This window comes from Bufo gargarizans, chromosome 1, assembly GCF_014858855.1.
Source record: "Bufo gargarizans isolate SCDJY-AF-19 chromosome 1, ASM1485885v1, whole genome shotgun sequence".
Taxonomy (NCBI): Eukaryota; Metazoa; Chordata; class Amphibia; order Anura; family Bufonidae; genus Bufo; species Bufo gargarizans.
In genome coordinates this window covers 535,358,819-535,386,041 of record NC_058080.1, presented here as the reverse complement: position 1 = coordinate 535,386,041, position 27,223 = coordinate 535,358,819, and the positions used below count along the sequence as shown (strand labels likewise).

The window sequence follows — 27,223 nt, the reverse complement described above, 5'->3', positions numbered from 1 at the left end:
ATTCTAATCGCCCCGGATTGGCCCCGCCGGACTTGGTACGCCGACCTAATGTTGCTGTTGGCAGACGCACCGTGGCCACTGCCCTCCAGGGAAGACCTTCTCTCTCAGGGACCGATCTTCCACGAGCATTTAGGCTCGCTACGTTTGACGGCGTGGCTATTGAGACCGCCGTCTTAACGCGACGGGGTTTCTCCGCGGACGTAGTCCGCACCATGATCCAGGCTCGTAAGCCCGTATCCTCTAGGATCTACTATCGGGTTTGGAGGTCCTATCTGGGGTTCTGTGAGTCCCGGAGCATCCCACCTCTCCGGTTTTCTCTTCCCACAATCCTGTCCTTCCTCCAATCGGGTCTGGACCTGGGGCTGTGCCTCAGTTCTCTGAAGGGTTAGATTTCGGCGCTGTCTATTCTTCTCCAGCGTCCCCTGGCCCCTCTAGGGCCAATTAAGACCTTCTTACAAGGGGTGGCTCACTCTGTTCCGCCGTACCGCCCTCCAGTTCCTTCCTGGGACCTGAGTGTGGTGCTCTCGGCGCTCCAATCAGCCCCCTTCGAGCCTTTACGGGAGGTCTCCCTTCGCCTTCTGTCCTGCAAGGTCATCTTTCTTGTGGCCGTCACGTCTCTCCGACGGGTGTCGGAGTTAGCGGCTCTTTCTTGCTCCGAACCTTTCCTGATCTTCCACCAGGATAAGGTTGTGCTTCGGCCTGTCCCGACTTTCCTGCCAAAGGTGGTCTCCGCCTTTCACATCAATGAGGACATCGTCCTTCCGTCGCTCTGTCCCTCTCCTTCCCACCCCAGAGAACGGGAACTGCACCGTCTGGATGTGGTCAGGGCGTTGAGGATTTACTTGGGGGTCACCGGGTCCTTTCGGCGCACGGACTCCCTGTTTGTGGTTCCGGAGGGTTCGCGCAGAGGGTTGGCGGTCTCCAAGGTGGCTATTGCCCGTTTCATTAAACTGGCGGTGTCTGAGGCTTATCGAGCCAAGGGCAGACCTCCGCCTTTCGGCGTCACTGCTCATTCCACCAGAGCAGTCGGAGCTTCCTGGGCGCAGAGGCATCGGGCCTCGGCTGAACAGTTGTGCAAAGCAGCCACTTGGTCCTCTCTGCACACTTTCACAAAGTTCTATAGGGTGCATACGCATGCATCAGCGGATGCTGCTTTGGGCCGCCTGGTTTTGCAGGCAGCGGTTTCCTGATGCTCTGGTGGTGTTCCGCCTTGGGTTTGTGGTCCCTCCCTTCTTGGACTGCTCTTGAACGTCCCAAGGTCTGTGTCCCCCAAGGAAAATGGGCGAGAAAAGGAGATTTTTGTATAACTTACCAGTTAAATCTCTTTCTCGCTCTTCCTTGGGGGACACAGCACCCACCCTTCTGTGTTTGGTTACAGGGTTATGGTCTGGCGCCCCGTTGGGTTGCTGGCTGGTTGTTTCCGTTATTGGTTGTTATCCTTTCACTACTTGGACACGCAACTGGTAGCCTCTATCTCCAGGCTGAGGGTATAGCTGATGGAGGAGGGGCTTAACAGTTTTACTTAGTGTCACGCCTCCTAGGGAGCTGAGCTATACCCAAGGTCTGTGTCCCCCAAGGAAGAGCGAGAAAGAGATTTAACTGGTAAGTTATACAAAAATCTCCTTTTTGCTAGATTTACAAGCAACATTTCTCCTTTTCACAGCTGTTACCAGTTGATAATTCAGTCACCGATTCTGAGGAAGTAGCAGAGCCTGGAAAATGTAACCTCTCACCAAGGGTCCTCCAGGAAGCCATTCATGCTCTTACATGTGTCCCAGGGTTAGAGGCTGACTCTGCAGAAGCAGAAAATCTGGCACAAGAGCTTCTGGTGCTGGCTAATCACCAATTTGTTGGTAAGAAGAAGACAAATTTGAAGAAAAATAAGGGTGGCTCACTCCTTGTGCCTTCTAATGTTTTTCTTTTATATTCAGCCTCCTCATACAGGGACCTGTGGGTGGACCTTATGTACAAACTGAAGATTGACCCTGCTGAGTTCATAAACAAGAGATTTGATGATTTTCTACCTGTAATCACTTCTAATACTACTAGTGACCAGGTAAGTGTACATTACATTTAGATGGTGACGTATATGTCTAAAACAAATTACAGCTCATATTAAAGCTATAGCAGCAGCCATTATAGCCCCAAATCCTTGGTAGAGTTAGAATTCCTGTTTCATTTTAGTTTTCATCTGCAAAACCTGCCTGCTCATTCTCTACATTGGAACTACTGGCCTTGGGTTGACAGTATCAGCCTGACCTTGAAAAACCCATTGCAAAACTATGGAGGAGATTTACTAAGGCTGGCGTTTCTTATAATCTATGCCAGTAAAGCTTGAAATGTATTAATTTAAACATTCTGGGCATAGTGAGTGGTCTGTATGCACAGTCATAGAGGGACGGCTGTCAATCACTGATAGGACCGCCCACATGACTCCTAAGCCCAGAAGTTGAAATAAAAAAAAAATACACATTATACTGACTCTTCCAATAAAAATACCAGTCTGCTTAGATCCTCAGACTCTACAACATGCTGCCTGCAGATCGCATTGCATTTTTATGGTCACCGGTTCCTATTAACATCAACAGTTTTGTTTTTAAAATTATTTTTATTAGGGTGGGTTCACACTAGCGTTATGGAGTCCGTTATGGCTTTCCGTTATAACAAAGTCCAGCTAGGCAATAACCCTTTGTAGAAAGATTACACTTTTAATAATAAATGCCACAACAAAAGATCCACTGATGTCCCGAGGTGCAAGGATCCACCAGAAAAGGACATACTAATTACCTTGATAGGGGAACTGTCCCTAATTGCATGCCCTGAGGCTAGACCCTCTGCCCAGGGGTGAACCCTAATGGTGGGGACCCCCTGCCCTCGATCCTAGGCTAGCGACTCGAGGGCAGGGGGTCCCCACCATTAGGGGTCGCCCCTGGGCAGAGGGTCTAGCCTCAGGGCATGCAATTAGGGACAGTTGCCCTATCAAGGTAATTAGTATGTCCTTTTCTGGTGGATCCTTGCACCTTGGGACATCAGTGGATCTTTTGTTGTGGCATTTATTATTAAAAGTGTAATCTTTCTACAAAGGGTTATTGCCTAGCTGGACTTTAGTACTTACTACTCCTTAAACCATTACATATAACTCTATTTAGAATTGCTGGACTTTAATTCTTTCCGTTATAACAGGGTTATAAAGGAAAAATAACGGAATCCATAGGATATAATACAAAAGGGAAGCCTTTAAGAGGCATTCCATTTTGATTCGTCTTAATAGAAGTCTATGGGAAAACATAACGGATCCGTCTGGGTCCCGTTATTTAAGACTGAAAACAAAGTTCTGTCGACAGGACTTTTGTCTTCCGTCTTGCATAATGGGAACCATCCGTTTTGATTCCCATAGACTTCTATTTGGACAGAGAGCAAACGGAATGCCTTTTAAAGGCGTCCGTTTTGCATTCCGTCATAATGTAAGTCTATGGGCAGCAAAACGGATCCGCCCTTCCGTCTTATGGATTCCGTTATTTTCCGTTATAACGGAAAGCCATAACGGACTCCATAACGCTAGTGTGAACCCACCCTTAGTTTTATAAAATGACAAACATCACTTTACAATAATTTGCACAACACGTGCGAATACAAATACCAACATAATAAGTATGCCGCATTTGTAGATATCTGATTCCCCAATTTAAGTTTGATAAGGGAAAATGGTGACAATGTGCAGTGTGACATATTTGTAACACTTGGTATGCAAATAAAATATAAACTGGATGGGGTAAAAACAGGGAAGGGAAGAGTATAGGAAAAGAGGGGGAGGGATTGATGAGGGATCTTACATCGATTGAAGGGATGTTATACTCTCATTCAGTGGTCAGTGCACCAATGAAGTAGGCACACGTGGTTTAAAGTGAATACTATATATTAAGGACTCGCAAAACCTCGGAAATCCTTCCAGGGTTGCCAAATTGTTGCAAATTTGAGGGGTGTTCGCATTTCCCAATGTGCTAGTTGCTCTAGCCGATACAATTGGTCACCTCTGTTGATCCAGTGTTGAGCAGGAGGAGGCTATGCTTGTCTCCAGTATGTGGCAATTAGCAGTTTCTAATGAGACCTGGCAAAGGGTGTGTGTGTTTTTCGACCCTTTTAAAGCCAGTAAAAACACCAAATAAAATATTTTAGGGGTTACCGGTATTTTTGTCTTGCGAATGTTAGATAGCATTGTACAAATTATTGTTCTGTGATAGGAAAATAGGTTGGGGAGACCCAGACCCCCTCTGTTAGGGTGTTGGGTTAAATACTTTTGGGGTAGCCTAGATTTTTTACCACCCCATAAAAAAGATGTAAATATGCTCTGTAGACGTTAAATTTTTTTGGGGGGGTATTGGTATTGGTAAGGCCTGTAAATAGTATAAAACCTTGGGGAGCAATAAGGTTTTTAGAAGTGTTCTATGCCCAAACCAAGAAACAAAAGATATCTCCCAGGAACCTAATAACGCCTCCAATTTCTCTGGTACCGTATATCTGGAAAGTTTGTTGAGAATAAGGATGTGAAATCTGGGGTGATTTTTATTTTTTCCCCCCCGAAGAACACCATTGATTGAGTAGTCCATTGAAAGGGGGGTAGTTTTTTGTAGTTTATCTTGCAATTGTGTCGATAGGGAGACATTTAGTACAATAGACTTTGAGAAGTTAACAGAAAATTTTGAAAGGGAACCAAAAACTTGAAGGAGCGATGTGATCGCCGGGAAAGCCTGACATGGATTAGTATTAAATAGAAAAACATCGTCCGCGAATGCTGCTAGTTGATGGGTTTTAGAACCAACCTTGACATTAGTGATGAGCGAACTTCTGTTTTAAGTTCGGCGTCTAAAGTTTGGCTTCCGGTTAGCGGAGAATCCCGATATGGATCATGATATGGATTCCGACTTCCGTTGTGGTCCGTGGTAGCGGAATCAATAATGGCCGATTATTGATTCCGCTACCACGGACCACAACGGAAGTCGGAATCCATATCGGGATTCTCCGCTAACCGGAAGCCGAACTTTAGACGCCGAACTTAAAACAGAAGTTCGCTCATCACTACTTGACATCTTTCACCTCCTGTGATTGTCTAACAGCTTGCGGAAGAGTTTCAATAACTAAAACAAAAATTAACGGGGAGAGCGGGCACCCCTGTCTGTTTCCCCTGGATATGCTAAACAAAGAGAGCTTGCCATTCACCAAGACCCGAGCCGTCGGGTTGTTGTACATAACCATTACCTCCATCTTCAAAAGAGGTTGGGATACCAAATTTAGACATAGCCTGAGACATAAATAACGAATCAACTCTATCAAAAGCCTTTTCGGTGTCCATACTTAAGGCTAGTGGTGTTGAGGAGGTCTTGGCTATTTGTATAAGTTGGATCACTCTCGCAGTGTTGTATTTCCCATCTACCGGGAATAAATCCCACTTGTTCTGATGAAATGAGTTCTGGTAGATATATTTTCAATCTATTAGCGAACCTTTTAGCATATAGCTTGATGTAATTGTTCAGAAGTGATATTGGCCTGTAATTTGAACATAATGAATGTTCTTTGTTTGGTTTTGGTATAATGGAGATTTGCACTGACAGCATGTCTCTGGTGCACACTGCCAAGAAGTGGGGCAAAAGTATATTTTTAAAAGTTATAATAGTAGATAGGAAGACCATCAGGGCCAGAACTTTTATTCATAGGTGACTCTTCCAAATCTGCCTGAAGTTCTGTAAGCAGGAAAGAGGATTTTAATTTATGAATCTGTTCTGGCTTCAGTGAAGGCAGATGCAGTTTTTCTAGCCAATTTTGAATCTGTTGAGTTTTATTTCGACATTGAGAGGGAGTTAAGGGCTCACGTAGATTATATAGTCTACTATAATATTCACATAATTGCTTCGCAATAAGATCTGTTTAGCGATATTCCTGCGAATTAGAGGATCTAATAAGAGAGATAAAGAAGGTGACTCCTTTTTTTATTTGAGAGAGTAATATTTTCGACGCTTTATTACCATGAGCGTAAAATATTTATATTGCGTGGATAAGAACAATTTCGCAGTTTTGAGTGTTTAAAATGTTCCTCAGTTCTGATCTCATGGTGTCCAGACGTGCCAGGGTATCTGTAGCTACGTTTATTTTATGTTGAGATTTGCCTTAAAAGGTCTTGAATTTTTGCCCGTCGCTGGTTTTTAATATGTGCATGATGGGCTCCGATATCTTCCTGACAGGAATATATTGGCAAAAGTCTCAGCTTTTAATATCTGAATTTATGACTAGCCAGTATAGTCAGTGGCATATCCGTTTGGTGCATTTCTTCTGTGATTTATATGATTATATTTTCATCCGCACAATGCTCCGTTTTGTGTAGGATGCCTTTGTGGTGCATGTGGACCGCGCCGACATCCTCCACCGTATGCAACTTTTTTTGCTAGGGATAGTCGTTTGCTGCGGTCCACATGCGGCGGGGCTGCTCCCCCAATGAAAAACACGCTACAGTGTTAGGGGTTGAGCAGCTCCCCCAGATTTGCCACTATAATGCGATAGAGTGCCCGCCCCGCATGACTGATTTGTGGGCATCCCACAACATCGCTTTTGAGATGTTAGTGGCTTTTATTAATTGGAAATATTCTTCCATAAGACCAGCTAACTTAGAGATATGAGGGCCAGTGATCAGGGTTTCATTTAGTCTCCACCTAAATTCTGTCTTCTGCATGTTTGGTATTACAATACTAAAGAAAACTGGAGCATGATCGGATAATAGAATATTTCCGATTTGTGCAGAAGGGAATGAGTTGGAAAGAAGATATAATCCACTCTTTGGTAAGAGTGATGCGCTACAGAGAAATAGGTGTAATCTTTCTCATTGGAGTGCATTGCTCTCCATGCATCCACTAAACCTTGGGTAGCCAATGAATTTTTCATCTTACGTAGGGATGACAGACATCGTAGAAGACCCGGTCGAGCAATAAAGACTCTGGACCAAAGCCACATTAAAGTCACCACCTAACATGACCATGCCTTCTGCGAAATCTCCAAACTTGGCGATAACATCACCAAGCCAGTTCGCTTGGGCAGTGTTGGGAGCCTAGACATTTCCAAAAGTGAGCAGCTGAGGGCCTATAGTGCCCTTGATAAAGATAAATCTACCTTCTCCGTCAACCATAGTTGAATGATGGACAAACGGGGTCCTTTTATGTATAGCTATACTCGCCCCTCTTGATGCAGGGTGAGGTGATGGGCTATGATACCATCGATTGTATAGCAAATGTGACAGTTTAGGTATATGGTTGACTCGGAAGTGAGACTCCTGTATCAAAGCTACATCTACTTTCTTTTTGTGTGGAAAGTGCCAGATTGGGCTCCTTTTCGGCAGAGCGTTAAAGAGGACCTTTCATCGGTCCAAATATTGTGAACGAAGTATCATGACATACACAGCGGCGTCCAGGGATCTCACTGCACTTACTATTATCCCTTGGCGCTGCTCCGTTCTCCCGTTATGTCCTCCGGTATGTTCGGGGACTTGGTTATAGTAGGCAGAGTCTGCCCTTGTTCTGCTGGGCGTCTCCTTCTCCTAGGCTGTAGCGCTGGCCAATCGCAGCGCAGAGCTCACAGCCTGGGAGGTTTTTTCTCCCAGGCTGTGAGCTCTGCAATGCGATTGGCCAGCGCTACAGCCTAGGAGAAGGAGACTCCCAGCAGAACAAGGGCAGTCTCATCCTACTATAACCAAGTCCCCGAACATACCGGAGGACATAACGGGAGAACGGAGCAGCGCCAAGGGATAATAGTAAGTGCAGTGAGATCCCTGGACGCCGCTGTGTATGTCATGATACTTAGTTCACAATATTTGGACCGATGAAAGGTCCTCTCTAACATTGAAAGTACATACCTGCAAATTAGGCATAAAAAAAAAAAAACATAAAAGCACATTATTTGCTTGTTTGACCTGTTGCTGAGACACTGCGTCTCAGCAACAGAACCAGGTCAAACAAGCAAATAATGTGCTTTTATGGGGTTTTTTTATGGCTAATTTGCAGGTATGTACCTTCAATGTTAGAGGGGGAAGGGAAGACTAGAAAAGAGGTAGGGGAAAAATCATGACCAAAAAATACAACATTCAACAATAGAAGAGAACCTTGTAGGTCGCAGCTATTCAGGCTCCAGTATCGGTAAAGCCTGGGAGGGGGTCTATACACAGTAGACCAATATCCAGAGCGAGCATTAATTTCTGGGCTGAGTACATAAATGTTAGTACACAGGGTGAAAATGAAGATAAAGATAGAAGGGGTTATAAGGAGAAAGAAAAAGAAAATGAGAAGAGGTAGAGTAGCCGTGAGGTAGTAGCAGCGAAGCTTGACCGGTCAGGCAGGTAAGGCAATGGTGCTATTCAGTGTCCCTCTTATCTCGTTTGGTGGCTTGATGTTCCGAATTCTTGGATCTCTTTGGTATGGGTGAGGCTACTTGCCAGGAATCCAGCATTGGCAGAGGGGGAAGCGCAGCAACATTCTGCGCAGGGCACCAATCTGGAATTTCCAGACTAGAAATGTCCAAGGCATCATAGATCTTCTGTAAATCTGCGTGTGCTCGGACACGTGTTTACGATTTGGGGGTGTTAATCAAGAGACCAAAGGGATAAAGACATCGATAGGTAATCTGGCGTTTTTGCAGGACATCTAGTAGGGGTTTCATGAGACGCCTCTTCTTTAAAGTCATAGGTGACAAATCTTGGAAGATAGCGACGACTGAGCCTTTAATCTCTAACCCTGCTTTCACACCTGAGCGTTTCCAAAACGCGTTTTTGACGCGCGGTTGTTGTAATAGTAAAGCGCGTTTGACGCGCGTTTGTGTCATTGACTGCAGTGTCCTATGGCCACAAACGCGCGTCAAAACGCCCCAAAGAAGCTCAAGTACTTGTTTGAGCGTCGGGCGTTTTACAGCGCGATCGTACGCGCTGTAAAACGCCCAGGTGAGAATCATTCCCATAGGGAAGCATTGGTTTTCAAGTGTTGAGCGTTTTACCACGCGTTTGAACGCGCTGTAAAACGCTCAGGTGTGAACTTAGGGTTATGCTTTGGTGGAGCGGGCTGCAGCTAGAATTTGTTCCTTTACTAAAAAGCTGGTTAGGCGACAAATTACGTCTCTGGGAGGTTCCTGTGGCTTTGGCACTGGTCTAAGTGCTCTGTGTATTCTGTCCATTTCAAACACCTCAGGGGATTCTGTTGTAACCAGGTGTGCAAAACACTGCGCAATAGCCTGTCCCAGGACTAACGGATTCTGGGATTCCCTTAAAGGATAACTGTCATATTTTTATTTTATTTGCTAGTTTATTACAGCTAGGCATGTATACCTGAGTTAGTCTGTCAATGATTGTCAAAAGATCTGTAATTACCTTATAATAACAGCTTTCATTAATGTCCTCTGTCCGTTTTCACTGCTCCCTTAAAAGACCGTTGCTATGGCTTGGCTGTCTTCCTTTTAGTATAAACAGAAGACAGAGGGGTGGTCCTTCACACTGCATGCCTGCATTAGGCTTCAGAGTGAGGAGGCGTGTCTCTAAGAAATCCAATCTGATTGGCTGACAGGAAGCTGCTGGCTACAGCAAGTTTGTATGTGACCTGAGGGAATGCAGTTTTGTCCTCAGAGAACTGGCAGAGGAGCCATCTTGAGAAGATCCTCATAATGTAGGATTCAAAACAGCTGTAACTAAGGGGAAAACTCAAGGAAAACTGTGGTATGTGAAGAAACTAAAGATTGCTTTATGCATAATGCTTCTGCAGCAGTAACATATGCTAAAATAGATTTTTTTTTTATGAAAATATGACCGTTATCCTTTAAGCCGAAGTTTATTTCTTCTCCCTCCTATTATCATGGTCTTCGATTAGGGAGTATAGATACGGTAGTTAAGATGAGCTTGGGCGCTATCTAAATTATGGGAAACATGCTCACCAAATTCAGTAGTGGCGTTTTGGGCGGCTTCCAGCATCTCCACTCTAGCACCTAGTTGCCTCATGTCCTGCTTTATGTCTTTGAGGCCTTGACGTATAGATATTAAGCAGTTCCTTCATAAATGCTCTAGATATTGGTAAATCATCAGGAGAGGCCGCGTCATCTTGGTCGTGGTCTCCGTCGCCATCTTGGTTTCACTTCTCACCTCCGGTTTCTTAACAGATCTATCCATGTCGCTTTGGCTGGATGACATTTTTGTCTGCCCAGAGTTTCTTTACCCTTTTCTCTTGTAAGCTTGCCCATTTTATTTTTTTTATATATATTTTTTAAATCGGATCTTTTTTATTTATTTGACAAAGACATTTATACATGACATAGCTTTATTACGCTCGCTCTAGCTTGGTCTGCATCGGAGCTCTCTATGCTGCGTGCTTCCTGCTCGGCTGCCAGACTCCGCCCTTAACATCAACAGTTTTGATTGACAATGCTTTGACTATTGATCATATAATCTTCTAGAAAATGCTGGTAGCAAATACTTCTTGGTGTACAGAGGCTAGTGATTTACTTGCTCTGGGAATTGGTTTCTGATCTTTTTTTCTTGTAATAACAAAGTGGCATTACTTTTTTATTTCAGGCTGTCCTCAACGCAGCCGGGGCACTGTCTCGCATTTCTCCAGACCGAGTACTTCCCAGACTGATAGGTATTATAACGGAATCCCTGCAAAATCCTACTCTGTGTCAAGTTACCCGAGAAGAGTATGCTATAATGCGGACCCCTGAGGGAGAGCTGTATGACAAATCTATTTTACATAGGTAATTATTGCTATGAATTCTTGCATTTGGGACTTCAAATTTTGACCACAAATGTTTTTAACATTATTTTTCTATTAGTGCTCAACAGGAGAGTTTAAAAAAGGGAAATATGAAGAGAGAGAATAAAGCTTACTCATTCAAGGAACAAATAATTGAGCTGGAGCTAAAAGAGGTATATTCTTATTACTTATAGATTCATGCCATTCCATATTTTGTTTGAATGTAAGAACCATATTCTAGACATTCAGGAAATGCTTTGTGTGCCGAGGCATCCAGGTGGCGTTCTTCCTAAACTCCATCCTGCCCCACCCTCTGCAGAACTAAATGCGTCCTATTTAATCGGGTTATCCCGTGATTAAAAAATGAAAATCCGATATCGTATGGTACATGGCAATCTCTCTCTAACAAAGCTAGAACCAGCCCTGTACCTCACATGGATCCAGAGATCTCCACATTCATTGCTCCAATTGTTCTGCTAGATTTAGTTCAAGCTGACAGCTCGGGGGGGGGGGGGGGGGGGGGGGGTGTCCTTTCTGGTGCCGCTGGTGGCAGTTGAAGGATGGAACTGAGCATGTGCTTCCATCTCAGTGAGCAGAACAGAGAAATTAGAAGAAAGAAAAAAAAAAAAAACAGCAGGTGGCGATATACTTAAATTTCAGTGAACAACTCAGTGGCTATACTAATTTTTAATTATATATTATTATTTTTAATTATATGCAATTGCAAGAGTATTCAGATGTAGGTGCTGGTATATTATTATTATTTTTTTTGTTTTGTTTGACAATCCTTTTAGGCCTCTTTCACACGGGCGAGTTTTCCGCGCGGGTGCAATGCATGAGTTGAACGCATTGCACCCGCACTGAATCCTGACCCATTCACTTCTATGGGGCTGTTCACATGAGCGGTGATTTTCACGCATCACTTGTGCGTTGCGTGAAAATCGCAGCATGTTCTATATTCTGCGTTTTTCACGCAACACAGGCCCCATAGAAGTGAATGGGGCTGCGTGAATATCGCAAGCATCCGCAAGCAAGTGCGGATGCAGTGCGATTTTTCACGCATGGTTGCTAGGAGACGATCGGGATGGGGACCTGATCTTTATTATTTTCCCTTATAACATGGTTATAAGGGAAAATGGCATTCTTAATACAGAATTGCTTAGTAAAATGGGGATGGAGGGGTTAAAAAAAAAATATATATATTGGTGATGGATCATGTGACGGGCCATGTGATGAGCGCAGTGACGTCACCACAGGTCCTTTTCCTCAAAGAAGAAAAAAGAATAGAAACCAGGCTGCGCGAACAAGTGGATTAAGGTGAGTTTAATTTGTATTTTATTTTTTTTAACCCCTCCATCTCTATTTTACTAAGCATTCTGTATGAAGGCTTAGTAACGCCCGTGTGAAAGCAGCCTTAATGCAGACAGAATCAGAAATGTGAATTAAGTAAATATCCATAGTCTTAAAGGGGTTGTCCGGGTTCAGAGCTAAACCCGGACATGTCTCCATCTTCACTCTGGGCTGGGGCTTTTTTGTTTATATTATTACACTGCTAGGTGGAGGCTTCCGTCTAGCAGTGTTCCAGGTGACGTCACCGGCTCTGATGGCTCTAGCCCGTTTTACTGGCTAGTGCAGCGCTAAAGCCCGCCCATTAGCGCTGGTGACATCACCGGATCTCCAAAAAATGCCTTTGCCCTACGCGATTCCTCACTGGGCAAAGGCGAGCATCGGAGCATGAAATGCTCATGTCGGGGGGACTGGAGGGGTGAAGATGGGGATATGTCCGGGTTCAGCTCTGAACCCGGACAACCCCTTTAACTGTCTTTATGTAGAGTTTGCAAATTTCCGTGTGAAAATGTATTTTTATACTAACTATTGTGATGCTTTGCAGGAGATAAAAAAGAAGAAAGGCATAAAGGAAGAGCTTCAGCTAACAAGTAAACAGAAGGAAATGATTCAGGCTCAGATGGAAAGAGAGGGTCAAATCCGGAAGAGACTAAAGGAGGTGAGGAAACCAAAATATGAACTTCTAGTCTACCACAAAGCAGATGCCAGTTATGAAGGGGATGCTAAAAACACCAGTTAGTTGCAAATTCCATGTCGGTGGCCTAGTGAAGCCTTAGCAGATAGGTTTTGGATATAGCACACTATTGCTACAGTAGGTTGGCTCAGTACTATATAAGGTCCACCTTAGGCTCTGTTCACATCACTGCCATTTATTTCTTATTTTAGCCCATGATAGAAAACCGTGGAAGCTCTGGTTCCATCAAATGACTGAAAGGAATAGACGCAGTGGACCACATTGACTGACTGTATTGTGGTCTGTTGGGTTTCTGTCAGGGAACCGGGCATTTCACTAGATGAAGTGTTGCAGCATGCTGCACCATTTTGTCTGACGTTGGAAGCTGGAACGGATTGTGACGCAGATGTGAACACAGCCTAACCTATATATTGCATTAAAAAGACAGGGAATGTGTCAAAAACTATAGGAACCTTTTAGCTAACTTTGTTTGTAAGAGGCCCACTAGATGTTTTTAATTGTACAGTTTATGAATGCACCTTTTAACTTGAAAACTGGACAAATGCATACAGAGTAACCCTTTAAAACAGTTTGGAAGTCTTGTATGGGTCCACGCTAGGTCTCCACAGGCAGGCTTTCACTCACAGGAAGATTCTATGGAGATTCCACAATGTTACAGGCACATCTCCAATAACAATCCCGATACCGACCAGCAAAGTTTCTTTCCTCCTCTCCTTCAGGAGAAACAGAACATAGTGCAATACCCAGGGTGTTTAATATTAAGTAAGGTTTATTGTACTTACAAACATCAATAGGTAAAAAGCATGTGTAGATGCCCGACCCGGGTTTCGCCTTTGCCCCAGATGAAGCAAAGGCGAAACCCGGGTCGGGCATCTACACATGCTTTTTACCTATTGATGTTTGTAAGTACAATAAACCTTACTTAATATTAAACACCCTGGGTATTGCACTATGTTCCGTTTCTCCTGAAGGAGAGGAGGAAAGAAACTTTGCTGGTCGGTATCGGGATTGTTATTGGAGATGTGCCTGTAACATCGTGGAATCTCCATAGAATCTTCCTGTGAGTGAAAGCCTGCCTGTGGAAACCTAGCGCGGACCCATACATATGTACTTTGGCTGATTTTCTGGAGAAGGGACTTACTCCAAATTCTGGGACTGCTGCTTCACCTCTTCCTGATATCACACAGAAATTTTCTTTGTGTCTTATGTTTGGAAATCATAAAAGTTTTTTTCTCGCCCAATTTCCTTGGGGGACACAGAAGACCTTGGGTATAGCTCATCTCCCTAGGAGGCGTGACACTAAGTGAAAACTGTTAAGCCCCTCCTCCATCAGCTATACCCTCAGCCTGGAGAGAGAGACTGCCAGTTTTTGCTTAGTGTCCAAGGAGGCAAGACACTCCCTGCTACTGCAGGGCTGTTTTCTCCTTGTTTAAATTTTGATTTTTACTTTTTTCTTTTCTTTTTGTTCCAGATCATCAGGGACAACAGAGACGCACTAGACCTCTCTGTTTCTCCCGGGGTTGAGCTGCGCCAGTGCCGGTCACCCGCACTGCTGCCTCCCCCACAGAAGACAAGGTGGATCAGGGCAGCCCAGCTCCCCTACATCCCGCCAGCGCAAGGGTCGCCCGCACGCCAAGTCCCTCTCCCAGCGTCCTGCCACTACGGTGCCAGTAGCTGAAGGGGCGACCCTGCTGGAATGGACCGAGGGTGAAGACGACTATGGTGAGAGAGTGGCTTCTCCAGCCCTTCGTCCCCCACCCCCCACCCTGGTCTCCTGCGTGCCTGACCCCCCATACTTGGACCCTTCGGTCACTGCTGGACCTAGGCTGGCCCCTGGGGTGCTGCGGGGCGACATTCCACTCCCTGCTCCCTCTCCTCCCTTCTGGCCCTCATGGGACATTTTAGCAGCAGAATGCTGCGAATAGGCAACCACATCGCCTCCCTTCACTTATCAGCGTCCCTTCTGGGAACGCTGTGCTCACATCCTCACGGGCACCTGGTCTCAGGGTCCCCCCATCCCCTCACCGATGCGCTGCTCTGGACCGGGGGCCTTTTCCTGACGGCAGTGCTGCTTGGGCGACCGCACCTCCGGCGCTTCTTCCCGGCCTGCTGGGCCGCACTTCCTTCCCGGCCCCCGACTGTTCCGGCCTGCGGGGTGGACTCCCGCGGCCGGCATTTGGCTTGAGCACGATGCTCCAACGATTCCGGCCGGCCGTCGGCGACTTCCGCAAATTTTGGCCCAGGCTTCGGGCCTACTGGGTCGCATTCCGGCGCTCCACCCGGGCCCCTGACTTCCGGTCCGCGGGGTGGGCTTCCGCGGCCGGTTTGTCCAGGCAGTCCGCTCCGGTTTCCTGTGCGGCCCCGGTCAGCCGGGTGCCGCAGAAAATTTAGGCCCCGGCTTCACGGCCTGCTAGGCCGCAAACTTCCGGCCTCTGTTGGAGGGGGCGGGAACTTCTCCGGGCGCGAATTCTTCCCGCCTGGAGGTTCCCCGCCCCCAGGGGATCGCGGCGCCGCCTCCTCCTCCCTTCCAGGTTGGTTGGCTGTTAACCCTTCGGGTACCGGCCTCCGTGCTTCAGTTTGTTTTGCTCGGCTGATGGGCCTATATGGCTGGCGCCCCCCCCCCCCCCCCCCCTCTACTTCTATGCTGGGCACCTGTATGGTGGCACTTCTTCTGCCTCAGTGAGGCTATTTTTTATTTAGAAATGCATAACATGGTTAAGCTAATGGATTTCTTGTGCGCTGCGCAGGACGCTGCAGCCTTATCTCAGTAGCGCCGCCTGTATGCATGCTCCTTCCATGAGCGGCATGGTGTCGCACTCCCCGGCTGGTGCATGTTTCCCTTCTTTGCCCTCTCCGGGATACAGCGCTGGCCAAGTGCATGCGCTCTCCTTTTTTCGGTTGGCAGAGTTCGTCACCCTCCAGCTATGGTAACTGCCATGTGCAGACAACCCCTTCCTAGGCGGGATACTGCACTCTCTCGGGCTGCAGGCTTGCCTGGTGCATGACCCCCCGCTTAGGTGGAATACTGCACTCTCACCGAATACGGTGTTGGCCATGTGCACGAGAACGCTGCACTCATTGGATTCGCTGCAGGCCATGTGCACAGCCCCCTTCCATAGGCGGAATGCTGCACTCATTGGATTCGTTGCCGGTCTTGTGCATGTCCTCCTTCCATAGGTGGACTCTGCACTCTCACCAGATACGGTGTTGGTCTGGTGCACGACCCCCTTCCATAGGGGACCGCTGCATTTTCACTGGATTCACTGCCGGCCATGTGCGTGATTCCTTTCCATAGGCGAAACGCTGCTCTCACTGGATTTGATACCGGCCATGTGCATGACCCCCTTCCATAGGCGGAATGCTGCACTCACTGGATTCGCTGCCGGTCTTGTGCATGACCCCCTTCCATAGGCGGAATGCTGCACTCACTGGATTCGCTGCCGGTCTTGTGCATGACCCCCTTCCATAGGCGGAATGCTGCACTCACTGGATTCGCTGCCGGTCTTGTGCATGACCCCCTTCCATAGGCGGAATGCTGCACTCACTGGATTCGCTGCCGGTCTTGTGCATGACCCCCTTCCATAGGCGGAATGCTGCACTCACTGGATTCGCTGCCGGTCTTGTGCATGACCCCCTTCCAGGGGCGGAATGCTGCACTCACTGGATTCGCTTCCGGTCTTGTGCATGACCCCTTCCTCTAGGCGGAATACTGCACTTCATTGGTTATGGTGCTGGGCAGCCGGCCATGTGCATAACCCCCTTCCATAGGCGGTATGCTGCATTCTCATTGGATTCGCTGCCGGCCTTGGGCATGCCTTCTTCCCTCAAGCGCCATGCATACACCCTCACTGACTGGGGTCGTTCTCTCGCTGATAAGTTGCTGGCCGCGTGCAGGACCCCCTTCCATGGTGGGACGCTTGCAACTCACTAAATCCACTGCCGGCCATATACATGTTCCCCCTTTTGTGGGTGGTGTACGGCACTCTTACTGGATTCGCTGCCGGCCATGGACATGTCTCCTTTCCTCAGGCAACATACACACACTCTCACTGACTGTGTTTGTTCTCTCGCCAGTGTGCTGCTGGCCAGGTGCCTGACCCCCATCCATGGCGGGGTGCTCGCATTCTCCCTGGTTGCAATACTGGCCATGGGCATGGCTCCCCCTTCTGGGTGGCATACTGCACTCTCACCGGATACGTTGCTGGCCTCTAAGATGGGTGGAATGCTTGCACTCCCATTGGATACGGTGCTGGCCTTGTGCGTGACCACCCCTCATTCCATGGGTGGACCTTTTGTACGCTCACAGGACTCACAACTGTCCTTGTATGTGCTGTGCTGGACTTGTACTTGTCCCCATTCATTGGCGAAGTAGTTGTACTCTCACAAAATTCGGTGTTTGGTGGATTATTGCACACTCACTTAATGCTAGGATTACCCTGTGCATGTCCCCTTTTCACTAGGTGGACGTCCTGCTGGATGCGGTGTGGCCATGTGCATGGCCCTCTTCTGGGCGGAATATGGTATGTCTTCCTTCTCTGAAGTAGGTGCTGGTCTTGGGCATCACCCCCTTGTGGGGCGGGCTTTGCACGCTTGCTGCCCGCACTGTTTGCCAAGTACATTGCCCTCTCTTCTGGGCGGACTGCTTGCGCTCCGTCGCATGCCATACTAGTCTTGTGTATGTCCCCCCTTCCGGTTGCACTTTGCACTTCTGTGGTTTCTGTGGGGCTCTGTGGCTGGCCCTCCTTGCTGTATGACTATTTCGCAGTGGGCGGACGCTCTTGGGGGCTGCTACTCTGTGCGTTGTTGGGCCGTGTATGCCTTCTCCTTCCGTAGGTGGGTTGGCTTTCTCACTGCTTATGGGGCTGCTTGTACGTATGCCTCCATTCTTCCTGCGACTTGTCGTTTTTCTCTTGGGATACGGTGATTGCCGCCGGCCTGGCACTCTTCTCTGAGGAGATCTTTCTGTTCACCTGGCCTGGACGGGCTCTATTGTTCTCTACTGCAGCGAGCTGGGTGGTATCCATTCTCTGTTCGGAGGGTATATTTGGTGTTTCCGTTGTGACGGTATCCACCATATTCGTTGGCCCTTCCGCCTGGGGAGTGTTTGTGGTTCCTGGATGCGTACCCATTAGTTACCCTGTGGCATTGCTTCCCAGCGCAAGCGGTCACATGGTCGAGAGTGCTGTCTCCAGCGTCCCTCGCAGTCTACGTTGGCTCTGGCCGGATTACGGTTCCCTCGCCTGTTGCCATTCCTCCTCTTGGATGCGTTTTGGTTTGAGTCCTTCCTGTTGGCACCCTCCGTGCTTCAGTTTGTTTTGCTACCAGGTTCTAGCCGCTCTTTTCGAGCAGGTCGCCCAACTTCTCTTGGTTGCTCGATTACCGAGGTCTCAGGGACCTCCACTTTCGATTCGTTAGGGTATTCGCCTTCTGCGAATTGGTGAGCCGGACATCTCGGAGTAGCGGAGTTCTGCTTTTGAGCGGTCCTGTGGCTTCCCTGTTGCCCACTCCTCCTTGCGGTTGGAGGGTGTCATCCGTCTTCTCGGCTATTTTTCTCTCGACGGCTCTGTTTTGGCTTCTCCTGGGTCAGTTTTACTCCGATGTGGCTTCTGCCCCGGCCAGGCTTCAGGGGCTGTTCCTTCACTGCCCTCCCCCCTGGGGAGACCATGGTTGTTCATATGGATGGTCCCGGTGTTCCTTATGACCTCGTACTGTCTCCATTGTTCACACTGGCTGTACTAGCTGTGTGCCTATTACCGGGTTTGCCGCATTCTGTCCTCCCGCTGGGTGCAGATTACTTTTACCATTCTGGGCGCTGGTCCTGCTTGGACTTTACCTTCTCGGTAACCTGGCGTGCCTACTTTCTTCTGTCAAGATTACCCTTCAAGCCCCCACTTCGGGTCTGTAGAACACCTTACTGTGGTGGCTACAACGACAAGGACTTAGCCTGACTTGTCCTGGAGTCTGTTGGAAACTGGCCGGGTCCCGTTCGGTTCCTTCCGTTTGTCCATCTGCTCCCCCACTCCGCGTGGATTCGGGACGGCGTTGCTCGGGGGCCGACGGGACCGGTTTTCCCAACCTTTTTGCCGTGTCACTGATTTGCGCTTACTCGCATTGGATTTCCTCCCGTCTGCCCAGACGAGTCCAGCGAGCACACTAGTGTTCGCTCCCGGCCGTGCTTCGTCCAGGTTCTGTTGTCTGACTTAGGGTCTTCCCTGGGGTTCTTTAGGAAGCTGGGCATTCACCCAATTCTGCCTTTCTCTTCCCGTGATTCGGTCTTCTCCAGTCTGGCCTGGACCTGCGACTGGGACTCTGTTACTTGAAGTGTCTGCAGTTTTTTGCTTGGACATCTCCGACTCTTGTCGACGCTCGGTCTCTTGTTTCCAGGAGGTCCGCGCCAAGGTTCACGGCTCCTGGGTGCTTTCCTCCGCTTAACCACATGGCTATTGCTGTGGTTACTGCTCAAGGGCAGGGCTCTGTTTTTTTTTTTTTTTTTTTTTTTTTTTTTTTGGTGTCACCGTTCATTTCACCAGAGCGGTTGGTGCCTCCGGGGCCGGAGGCATTGGGCTTCGGCCATGTCATTGTGCAGGGTGGCCACGGTCTTCCTTGCACTCTTTACCAGGTTTTCCTGGGTGCGTACTCTGGCTTCGGCGGCGGCTGCTGCCTTGGGCCGCCTGGTTTTTGCAGGTGGCATTTCCTTGCTGCCTTCGGGTGCTTCGCCTTGGTGCTGTGGTCCCTCCCCTCTTGGACTGCTTTTGAACGTCCCAAGGTCTTCTGTGTCCCCCAAGGAAATTGGGCGAGAAAACGAGATTTTTGTATAACTTACCAGTAAAATCTCTTTCTCGCTCTTTCCTTGGGGGACACAGCACCCACCCATTCATTGGTTTTTTTCTGCACGGTTTCCGAGTTTTTGTTTACCCGTTGGGTAGTTGGCTTGTTGTTTCCACTTGTTGGACTTTGCCTTTTCTCACTACTTGGACACGCAACTGACAGTCTCTCTCTCCAGGCTGAGGGTATAGCTGATGGAGGAGGGGCTTAACAGTTTTCACTTAGTGTCACGCCTCCTAGGGAGATGAGCTATACCCAAGGTCTTCTGTGTCCCCCAAGGAAAGAGCGAGAAAGAGATTTTACTGGTAAGTTATACAAAAATCTCGTTTTTTGGTCTATTTTATATTGATGGCTATCGCCAGGATAGGCCATCAATATCAGATCAGCAGTACCCGAACCCTCACTGATCAGCTGTTCAAGGGTAGCTCTGGCACAGGAACAACACAGCTCTGTCCACTGTAGCGCTGTTCCCATTCACTCGAACGGGAACAATGCTGCAGTAACCAGTTACAGCCACTACCTTTTGAAAGACATTGTGTAGTTCTGTGGCCGGTGCTACCACCTAACAGCTGATTGACGGGTTGTCGGACCCTGCCAATCTGATAGTGATTCCCTAAGCGGAGGATAGTTCATCAGTATGAAAACTGTAGAAAGTCCCTTTAAGTCTCTGATATTAGAATTAACTTTTTTTTTTTTCTTTTTCTTTTTCTTTTTTTAGTTGGATGTGGAGCTTGAAAACGCCATTAGGCTCCTGGACTGTATCATACAGCAGAACTCCTCTGGGCTTTCTCAGCACATCCCGACACTGACCAGCAGCTTATTGCCTTTACTCAAGTCTCCACTAGCTGCCTTCCGGATACATGTACTCTTTGTGCAGTTGGCTGGCTGCGTCATGCCAGCCCATTTAAAAACATTTGGTAAACATCTTGATTTTTTCCCCTTCTCGTGCTTCTTTTAATAATGTCTGGAACAGGATTTGTCCTGTAATGAGGCTTTCCTTTGCATCTCTGAGAACTGGCAGTGATATCTGGCTTCTTTCTGCATAGGAAAATTGCTTGCCCACATTACTCTACGCTTGTTGAAACCAGAATGTACTCTGGATCCTGCCTGGTGCCAGGAAGAATTGCCAGTAGCTATGAAGAGAGCAGTAAACCTTCTATACGCTTATACAGTCCCCAAGCGAAAGGATGACCCAGGTGACAAAAGCATGGTTTTTATTTTTGTAGCTAAAAGGGGTTGTCATTCTTTATATTGATCGTCTAGTCTCAAGTTAGGCCATCAATATCTAATCGAGGTGGGTAGGTTGGGGTCCAGCACCCTGATCCCCCGCTGATCAGTTGCTCAGAAGTAGCTCCGGTGTTGGAAGTAGGTGCCGGGACTACACCGCTCTGTCCATTGTGTAGTAGGTGTAGCTGGTTACTGTAGTGCTGCTCCCATTCACTTCAATGAGATCAGGGGTGCAGTAACCAACTTCTAGCACATTACTATGTTGGACCGAAACCGGAAGAGCAGTGGGAAGTGGGACTTTGGGGCAGCCGTGATACTAAAATCATATTAGTGCAAATGCATTGAAAGCACTTTTGTCTGGTTGGGCAGTGCTTTTAAAGATGGTGCTAACATTATAACATAAGTAGGTGCTGGTGTATAGTTCATCTAACCAGTATTTAGTATCTTGCATTTGGATTGTGTGATGATTGGATGCTATTCTTTACTACAGGGACAAATCCTCTGTCTGCACCAGCATTTTCCGTCGTTTTCCCTCTCCTGAAAATGGTTCTAATGGAGACCACCAATAACAGTGAAGATAATGAAGAACTTCTAGTAGAAACATTGCATATTATCACTGTTCATTGCCAACTTCGGGCTTCCCAGAATAAGGCTAAACTTATTGATGAGGCAAGTCAATTCACCACGGCCTGTGTAATTATGATTTTCGGTAGATTTTTCTTAAGCCATTTATCTATTTGTCATTTTTGTTATCTTTAGAATGGTCCGGAGTTGCTGCCTCGCACAGATATGTTACTGTTATTAACTAGAGTTATAGGAACTGCCACCCCAAGGTTGCAAGTAAGTGTGAGCAGTACTTTGTTCAATTGTTTTCTCCATTTTTGAGGATCCATTTTTTAAAAATCTTTTTATGCTAAAGAATGCAGAAGTAACCACCCCCCCACCCACCCTATGCGTACCAATCGGTAGCTCAGCTATTAAACATTTGTAGTACAAACTGTTTAGTTGCCCTGGGAGCCATATTGAAATGGAAAAAGGAATCCTGGGTGAGGGGAGTTGAGTCCTTATTGTGTAATGGTATTGTCAAAGGCTTTTATTGCCTGTTGTAAGGTTTGCTTGCTCGTAGCCCATACTAAATTAAACTTCTCATAGGTCCTGGCTTCCAATGCCCTGACATCACTGTGCTCAAGCAGTGGCGGAGGAGCAGGATGTACATATGCAGAGCAGGACGAAATTGATGTTTTACTTACAGCTTTACAGTCTTCCTGCTCAAACGTGCGAGATGCTGCTCTGCGGGTAAGTACCGGTCACAGGTATACGCAGTTTTCTGCTACATTTCTCTATTGTTGTTAGATCAGTGTCTATACTTTATGTTTACGTTCAGTTTATTGAAGGTGACACATTCCTATTCAGCTTTACCCTGTGAAATTCTTATTGTACTTTAGGGGTTAATGGAACTTGAAATGGTGTTACCAATGCCAGACACAGATGAGGTGAATGGACTGGCCTTGTTGCACAGACTCTTGGTGATGAAGTTTGATGTTGAGGAAGAAATAAAAGCACAAGCTGAAAGGTGAGGCGATGTCGAAGGTGAGCACTATATGTCTGATTTGTTAGGCTACTTTCACACTTGCGGTGTTATTGCGGTATTGAGATCCGGCAGAGGCTCTCAATACTGGAATTAAACAGATCCGTTTTGATTTTGCACATCAGGGTGCATCCGTTCTGTTAGAATGCGGTTGTGTGAAATCAAAACGGTAAAAAAACGTCATTGAATACGTTGAAAGTCAATGGGTGACGGATCTTGTTTTTTAGGCTCCTACACCATTTATCCGTATTGAGATCCTCTGTCAGATCTTAAAACCAGAAAATAACGCAAGTGTGAACACAAGATTTTTATTCTTACTGCTTGTACTAATAACTATATCTATCTGTCGCTGCTGTAATAAATAGTGCAAGGTGCATTAAGGGTTAAAGTGGTATGGGAGGAGGCTCATAGAAGTCGCCGCCTGTTTTAGAGCCTGGGATCTGGGCTCGGACATAGTGTGTACCCTGTAGTAACAGGTAGGAGGATGAGGGGGGTAGGTTATAACCTGTAGGAAGGGAAGACAGAGCTTACCCGGCCTGTGTCCGGCCAGCTTGTCCAGAGGTGCCTTGAATCTGCATCCTCCTGAAGCAGGCGGTGGGAGTAGCGCAGAAAAGGCCCTAAGAATTTGCGGCAGGACACAGAGAAAGGAGGGGGAAGTGGAGGGAACTTCAATCCCCGCCCCCAAAATGTAGTCGGTCCCGGGCTATAATGCGGGGAAGAGCAGGCCCAATCCCTTTGTACCTCCTAAAGAGGCCTCCATTCCCCCCTCCCCTCCCCGCTTTCCAATATAGCGGTGCAGGTGCTAGGAACCCCGGCCGAATGGAGATGCCGGCCGGGTGTGAAGAGCACGCGGGGAGCCGGAGCTGTAGTAGGCCGCAGAGAAATCGGGGCCTCAATTACAAGTGGCCTCGGCGGAGGACAGGATCAGAACGCCACAATAAGGAGAGAAAGGCCCTGTAGAATGAAGGCATTGCGGCTACGCAGGGCTTTCCTTCACCCTCCAACTCCCAACAGGAGATAACACATGTAGGGGACAAGGCGTTGGTGGGGGTCACTCACTAAAGGTAACCTGAGAAAGGGAGGTAGGAGGAAGAAGGGGGTGTTTGGGGCCAAAATACTTAACCGTCTGGTGTGTTCTGCGCCACTGGTTCCAGCCAGGTCACCACCTTCGGTGTGCGGCCCCTTGGGGAGGGCCGCTTCACTGGAAACAGAGGGGACTTATCGTGGTCGACCATGGTGACCCGAAGGCTGGCTGGAAGCAGAGGCTTTGGAAACCCCTGGTCCTCCTTGTCTTCTGGAGACGGGGAAGGAGCAGCGGGCTTGAGGACCCCCTGGTCTCCCGTCTCCTAGGTGGGGATGCAGGCAGTTAGGACTGCCTGTAATCCAGCTGGAAAAAAGAAAAAATCAGACCTGCAAAGCAGGGAGGTCTGCCTCCTACAGACACTACGCTAAAAACTGATTTAGCTTAGTCCCTGTGGGAAGGGTATAGCTGGAGGAAGGAGCTCACACTTTTCTGCTTAGTGGCAACAGCTATACCCACGGTCAAGCCTGTGTCCCCCAATGATACGGATGAGAAAGTAGCCTTTCATTGCTTACTAGAATCACAGCCGTGGTGAAACACCTCATTTTTTTTTGTTTTGTTATGGTAATCACTGTGTCTGTGCTAGACCGGTCCTCTCTCTGGGGAACAGCGTAATTCAGAGAAACTAAGAAAAGATTCTCCAGAATTATACAACAGGAATATAATAAGTATTTACTAAGCCAGACCTGTCAGAAGAACAGACACCTCCTAGTTAAAGCGGTTGTCTCACTTCAACAAATGAGGTTGTCTCACTTCAACAAATGACATTTATCATGTAGAGGAAGTTAATACCAGGCACTTCCTAATGTATTGTTATTATCCATATTGCTTCCTTTGCTGGCTGGATTCATTTTGTCACCAAATTATACACTGCTCGTTACCATGGTTACAGACCACCCTGCAATCCATCAGTGGTGGTCGTGCTTGCACACTATAGGAAAAAGCATCAGCCTCTCTGGTGGCCGGGACCATGGGAGCGCACATAGTCTAGTCCAGGCATGTCCAAACTGCGGCCCTCCAGCTGTTGCAAAACTACAACTCCCAGCATGCCCTAATGGCTGTAAGCTATCCAGGCATGCTGGGAGTTGTATTTTGAAACAGCTGGAGGGCCGCAGTTTGGACATGTCTGGTCTAGTCCTTTTTCCTATATTGTGCAAGCATGACCACCGCCAATGATGGATTGCAGGGTGGTCTGTAACCATTGAAACAAGCAGTGTATAGGGTCATGGAAAAATGAATCCAGCCAGCAAAGGAAGCAATATGGATAAGGGTACTTTCACACTAGCGTTTTTCTTTTCCGGCGCTGAGTTCCGTCCTAGGGGCTCAAATCCGGAAAAGAACTGATCAGTTTTATCCTAATGCATTTCTGAATGGAGAGTCAGTCCTTCAGGATGCATCAGGATGTCTTCAGTTCAGTCTTTTTGACTGATCAGGCTTTTCAGAAAAACGTAGCATGCAGTATTTTTACCTCCGGCCAAAAAGCCTGAACACTTTGACTGAACGCCTGATCAGGCTTTTTTCCCATTGACTTGCATTAACGCCGGATCCGGCCCTGTGTGTTCAGTCAAAACGGATCCGGCTTTTGCATGTTAAACCCGAAAAATGTGAAAAAAAGTCAAAGTCCATAAATGGCGGATCCGTTTTTTCCAATGCATTTTTCCATTGTGATCGAAAGCCTGATCAGGATTCAAATGTAATCCGTTTTCACACGTTTTTCCGGATCCGGCGGGCAGTTCCGGTGTCGGAATTGAACGCCGGATTAAAACAACGCTAGTGTGAAAGTAGCCTAACAATACATTAGTAAGTGGCTTGTAATAACTTCCTTTTCATAATAAATGCCACTTGCTGAAGTGAGACAGCCCCTTTAACATTGCTACGAGCTGAGTGTGGGTTGGACTGCTCCGTGAGTACTAGACCTGTTATGTAATAAGTGTAACCATCTCATCGATTATATAAGGAGATTTTTTTTTTTCTTATTTTATTTAGATTTTGGGACGCACTGGACTTGAAATTACAAGCAGGCCTCTGTTCCTTACTAATTAAAGATGTAATTCATCATGAAGAAGCAGTACGACAGGCCGGCGCTGAAGCGCTTTCTCATGCTGTGGCTGCGTATCGTAACCAGGCCTCAGAGTCCATGAATAAGCTGATTCAGCTGTATCATGAGAAGCTTTATGTAAGTGTATGTCAGTAAAACATAAGGCGGGCAAGTCCTCACGAGGGGAATATTTCATGCTAGTCTGTGTTGATGTTCTTTACGCACCATTTTTCAAATTTAATATATGCTTAATAAATCTAAACCTGACACTTGTCTAGTAATGCTACTCCAGTTTTTCTACTCACCTACATTACTGGAGTAACTTGCCAATTTTTTTTATTTTTATTTTTTAAAGTCTCATTAGTAAATCTAGAGTGAAACATAGCTAACCTCACCCACCTTCCCATCTGTATTTCAAAACTGGAACTAATGGTGTAAAAAAGCAAAAGTCGCAAAATGTTTACGCATCAAGGCCAAAAAGTTGCAAAAGTCGCAAAATGTTTACGCATCAAGGCCAAAAAGTTGCAAAAGCCCCATTTTGGAACCTCTTTGATGCCAGGGAGTGATACATTCGACCAGTGTCTTATTGTGGAAAAAAACAACAGTAATAATTGTAAGCAACCAACTCCGCCATAAACATGTCTGCTCGGATTTTACATTTTTATGCATTTTTATATGGACGGCTCAGTGGTTAGCGCTGGAGTTCTAGGTTAAAATCCAACCAAGGACAAAATCTGCATGGAATTTGTATGTTCACCTCATGTTTGCATGGGTTTCCTCCCACACTCCAAAGACATACTGATGGGGTATTTAGGTTGTGAGCTCCATTGTCGAGAGCACTTGATGAGTGTCTGTAAAGCACTGCAGAATATGTTGGTACTATATAGCTAATAAATAAACCTTTACCATACCCGTAGGCCCCTTTCGCACGGGCGAAAAATTCAGTGCGGGTGCAATACGTGAGGTGAACTTCAATGGGGCTGTGCAGATGAGCGGCAATTTTCACTCATCACTTGTGCGTTGTGTTAAAATCGCAGCACGTTCTATATTCTGTGTTTTTTACGCAACGCAGGTCTCGCAGAAATGAATGGGGCTGTGTGAAAATTGCAAGCATCCGCAAGCAAATTTGCTAGGCGATAATAGTAAATTGCTAAAAGTCAATTTACTGTATTATTTTCCCTTATAACATGGTTTTAAAGGAAAATAATAACATTCTTAATACAGAATGCTTAGGGGTTAAAAAAATAAATTAAATTAACTCCCCTCATCCACTTGTTCGCGCAGCCAGCATCGTCTTCTTTCTTCTTCTTTCAAGACCTGCAAAAGGACCTTTGAGCGTGGTGACTGCAGTGCAGGTCCTGCTGAATGAAGATAGGACCTGCGTTGATGTCGACTGGGCGTGATTACGTCATCAAAGGTCCTTTTCCGGGTCCTGAAAGAAGTCTATGCTGGCTGCGCAAACAACAGGATGAGGTGAGTTAATTATTTTATTTATATTTTTTTAACCCCTCAAGCAACATTTTAGTAAGCATTCTGTATTAAGAATGCTATTATTTTCCTTTTATAACCATGTTATGAGGGAAAATAATAAAATTAATAGAACATCTAACCCAAACCCGAACTTCAGTGAAGAAGTTCTGGTCTGGGTACCACATTCACT

General features: G+C 46.9%; 1 protein-coding gene across 2 annotated transcripts in view; it reads left to right on the top strand.

The window, feature by feature from the left end:
- GCN1 (GCN1 activator of EIF2AK4) overlaps positions 1-27,223 on the top strand; it is a 78,666-nt gene that overhangs the window by 31,957 nt on the left and 19,486 nt on the right. For both annotated transcript variants that reach the window (XM_044275420.1, XM_044275421.1), the window contains exons 19-30: positions 1,664-1,853; positions 1,932-2,056; positions 10,586-10,764; positions 10,843-10,936; positions 12,655-12,768; positions 20,348-20,546; positions 20,676-20,825; positions 21,347-21,525; positions 21,616-21,696; positions 22,009-22,152; positions 22,302-22,429; positions 25,512-25,701. In XM_044275420.1, coding sequence (XP_044131355.1) covers positions 1,664-1,853; positions 1,932-2,056; positions 10,586-10,764; positions 10,843-10,936; positions 12,655-12,768; positions 20,348-20,546; positions 20,676-20,825; positions 21,347-21,525; positions 21,616-21,696; positions 22,009-22,152; positions 22,302-22,429; positions 25,512-25,701 — 1,773 coding nt within the window. The remainder of the gene's footprint in view (positions 1-1,663; positions 1,854-1,931; positions 2,057-10,585; positions 10,765-10,842; positions 10,937-12,654; positions 12,769-20,347; positions 20,547-20,675; positions 20,826-21,346; positions 21,526-21,615; positions 21,697-22,008; positions 22,153-22,301; positions 22,430-25,511; positions 25,702-27,223) is intronic.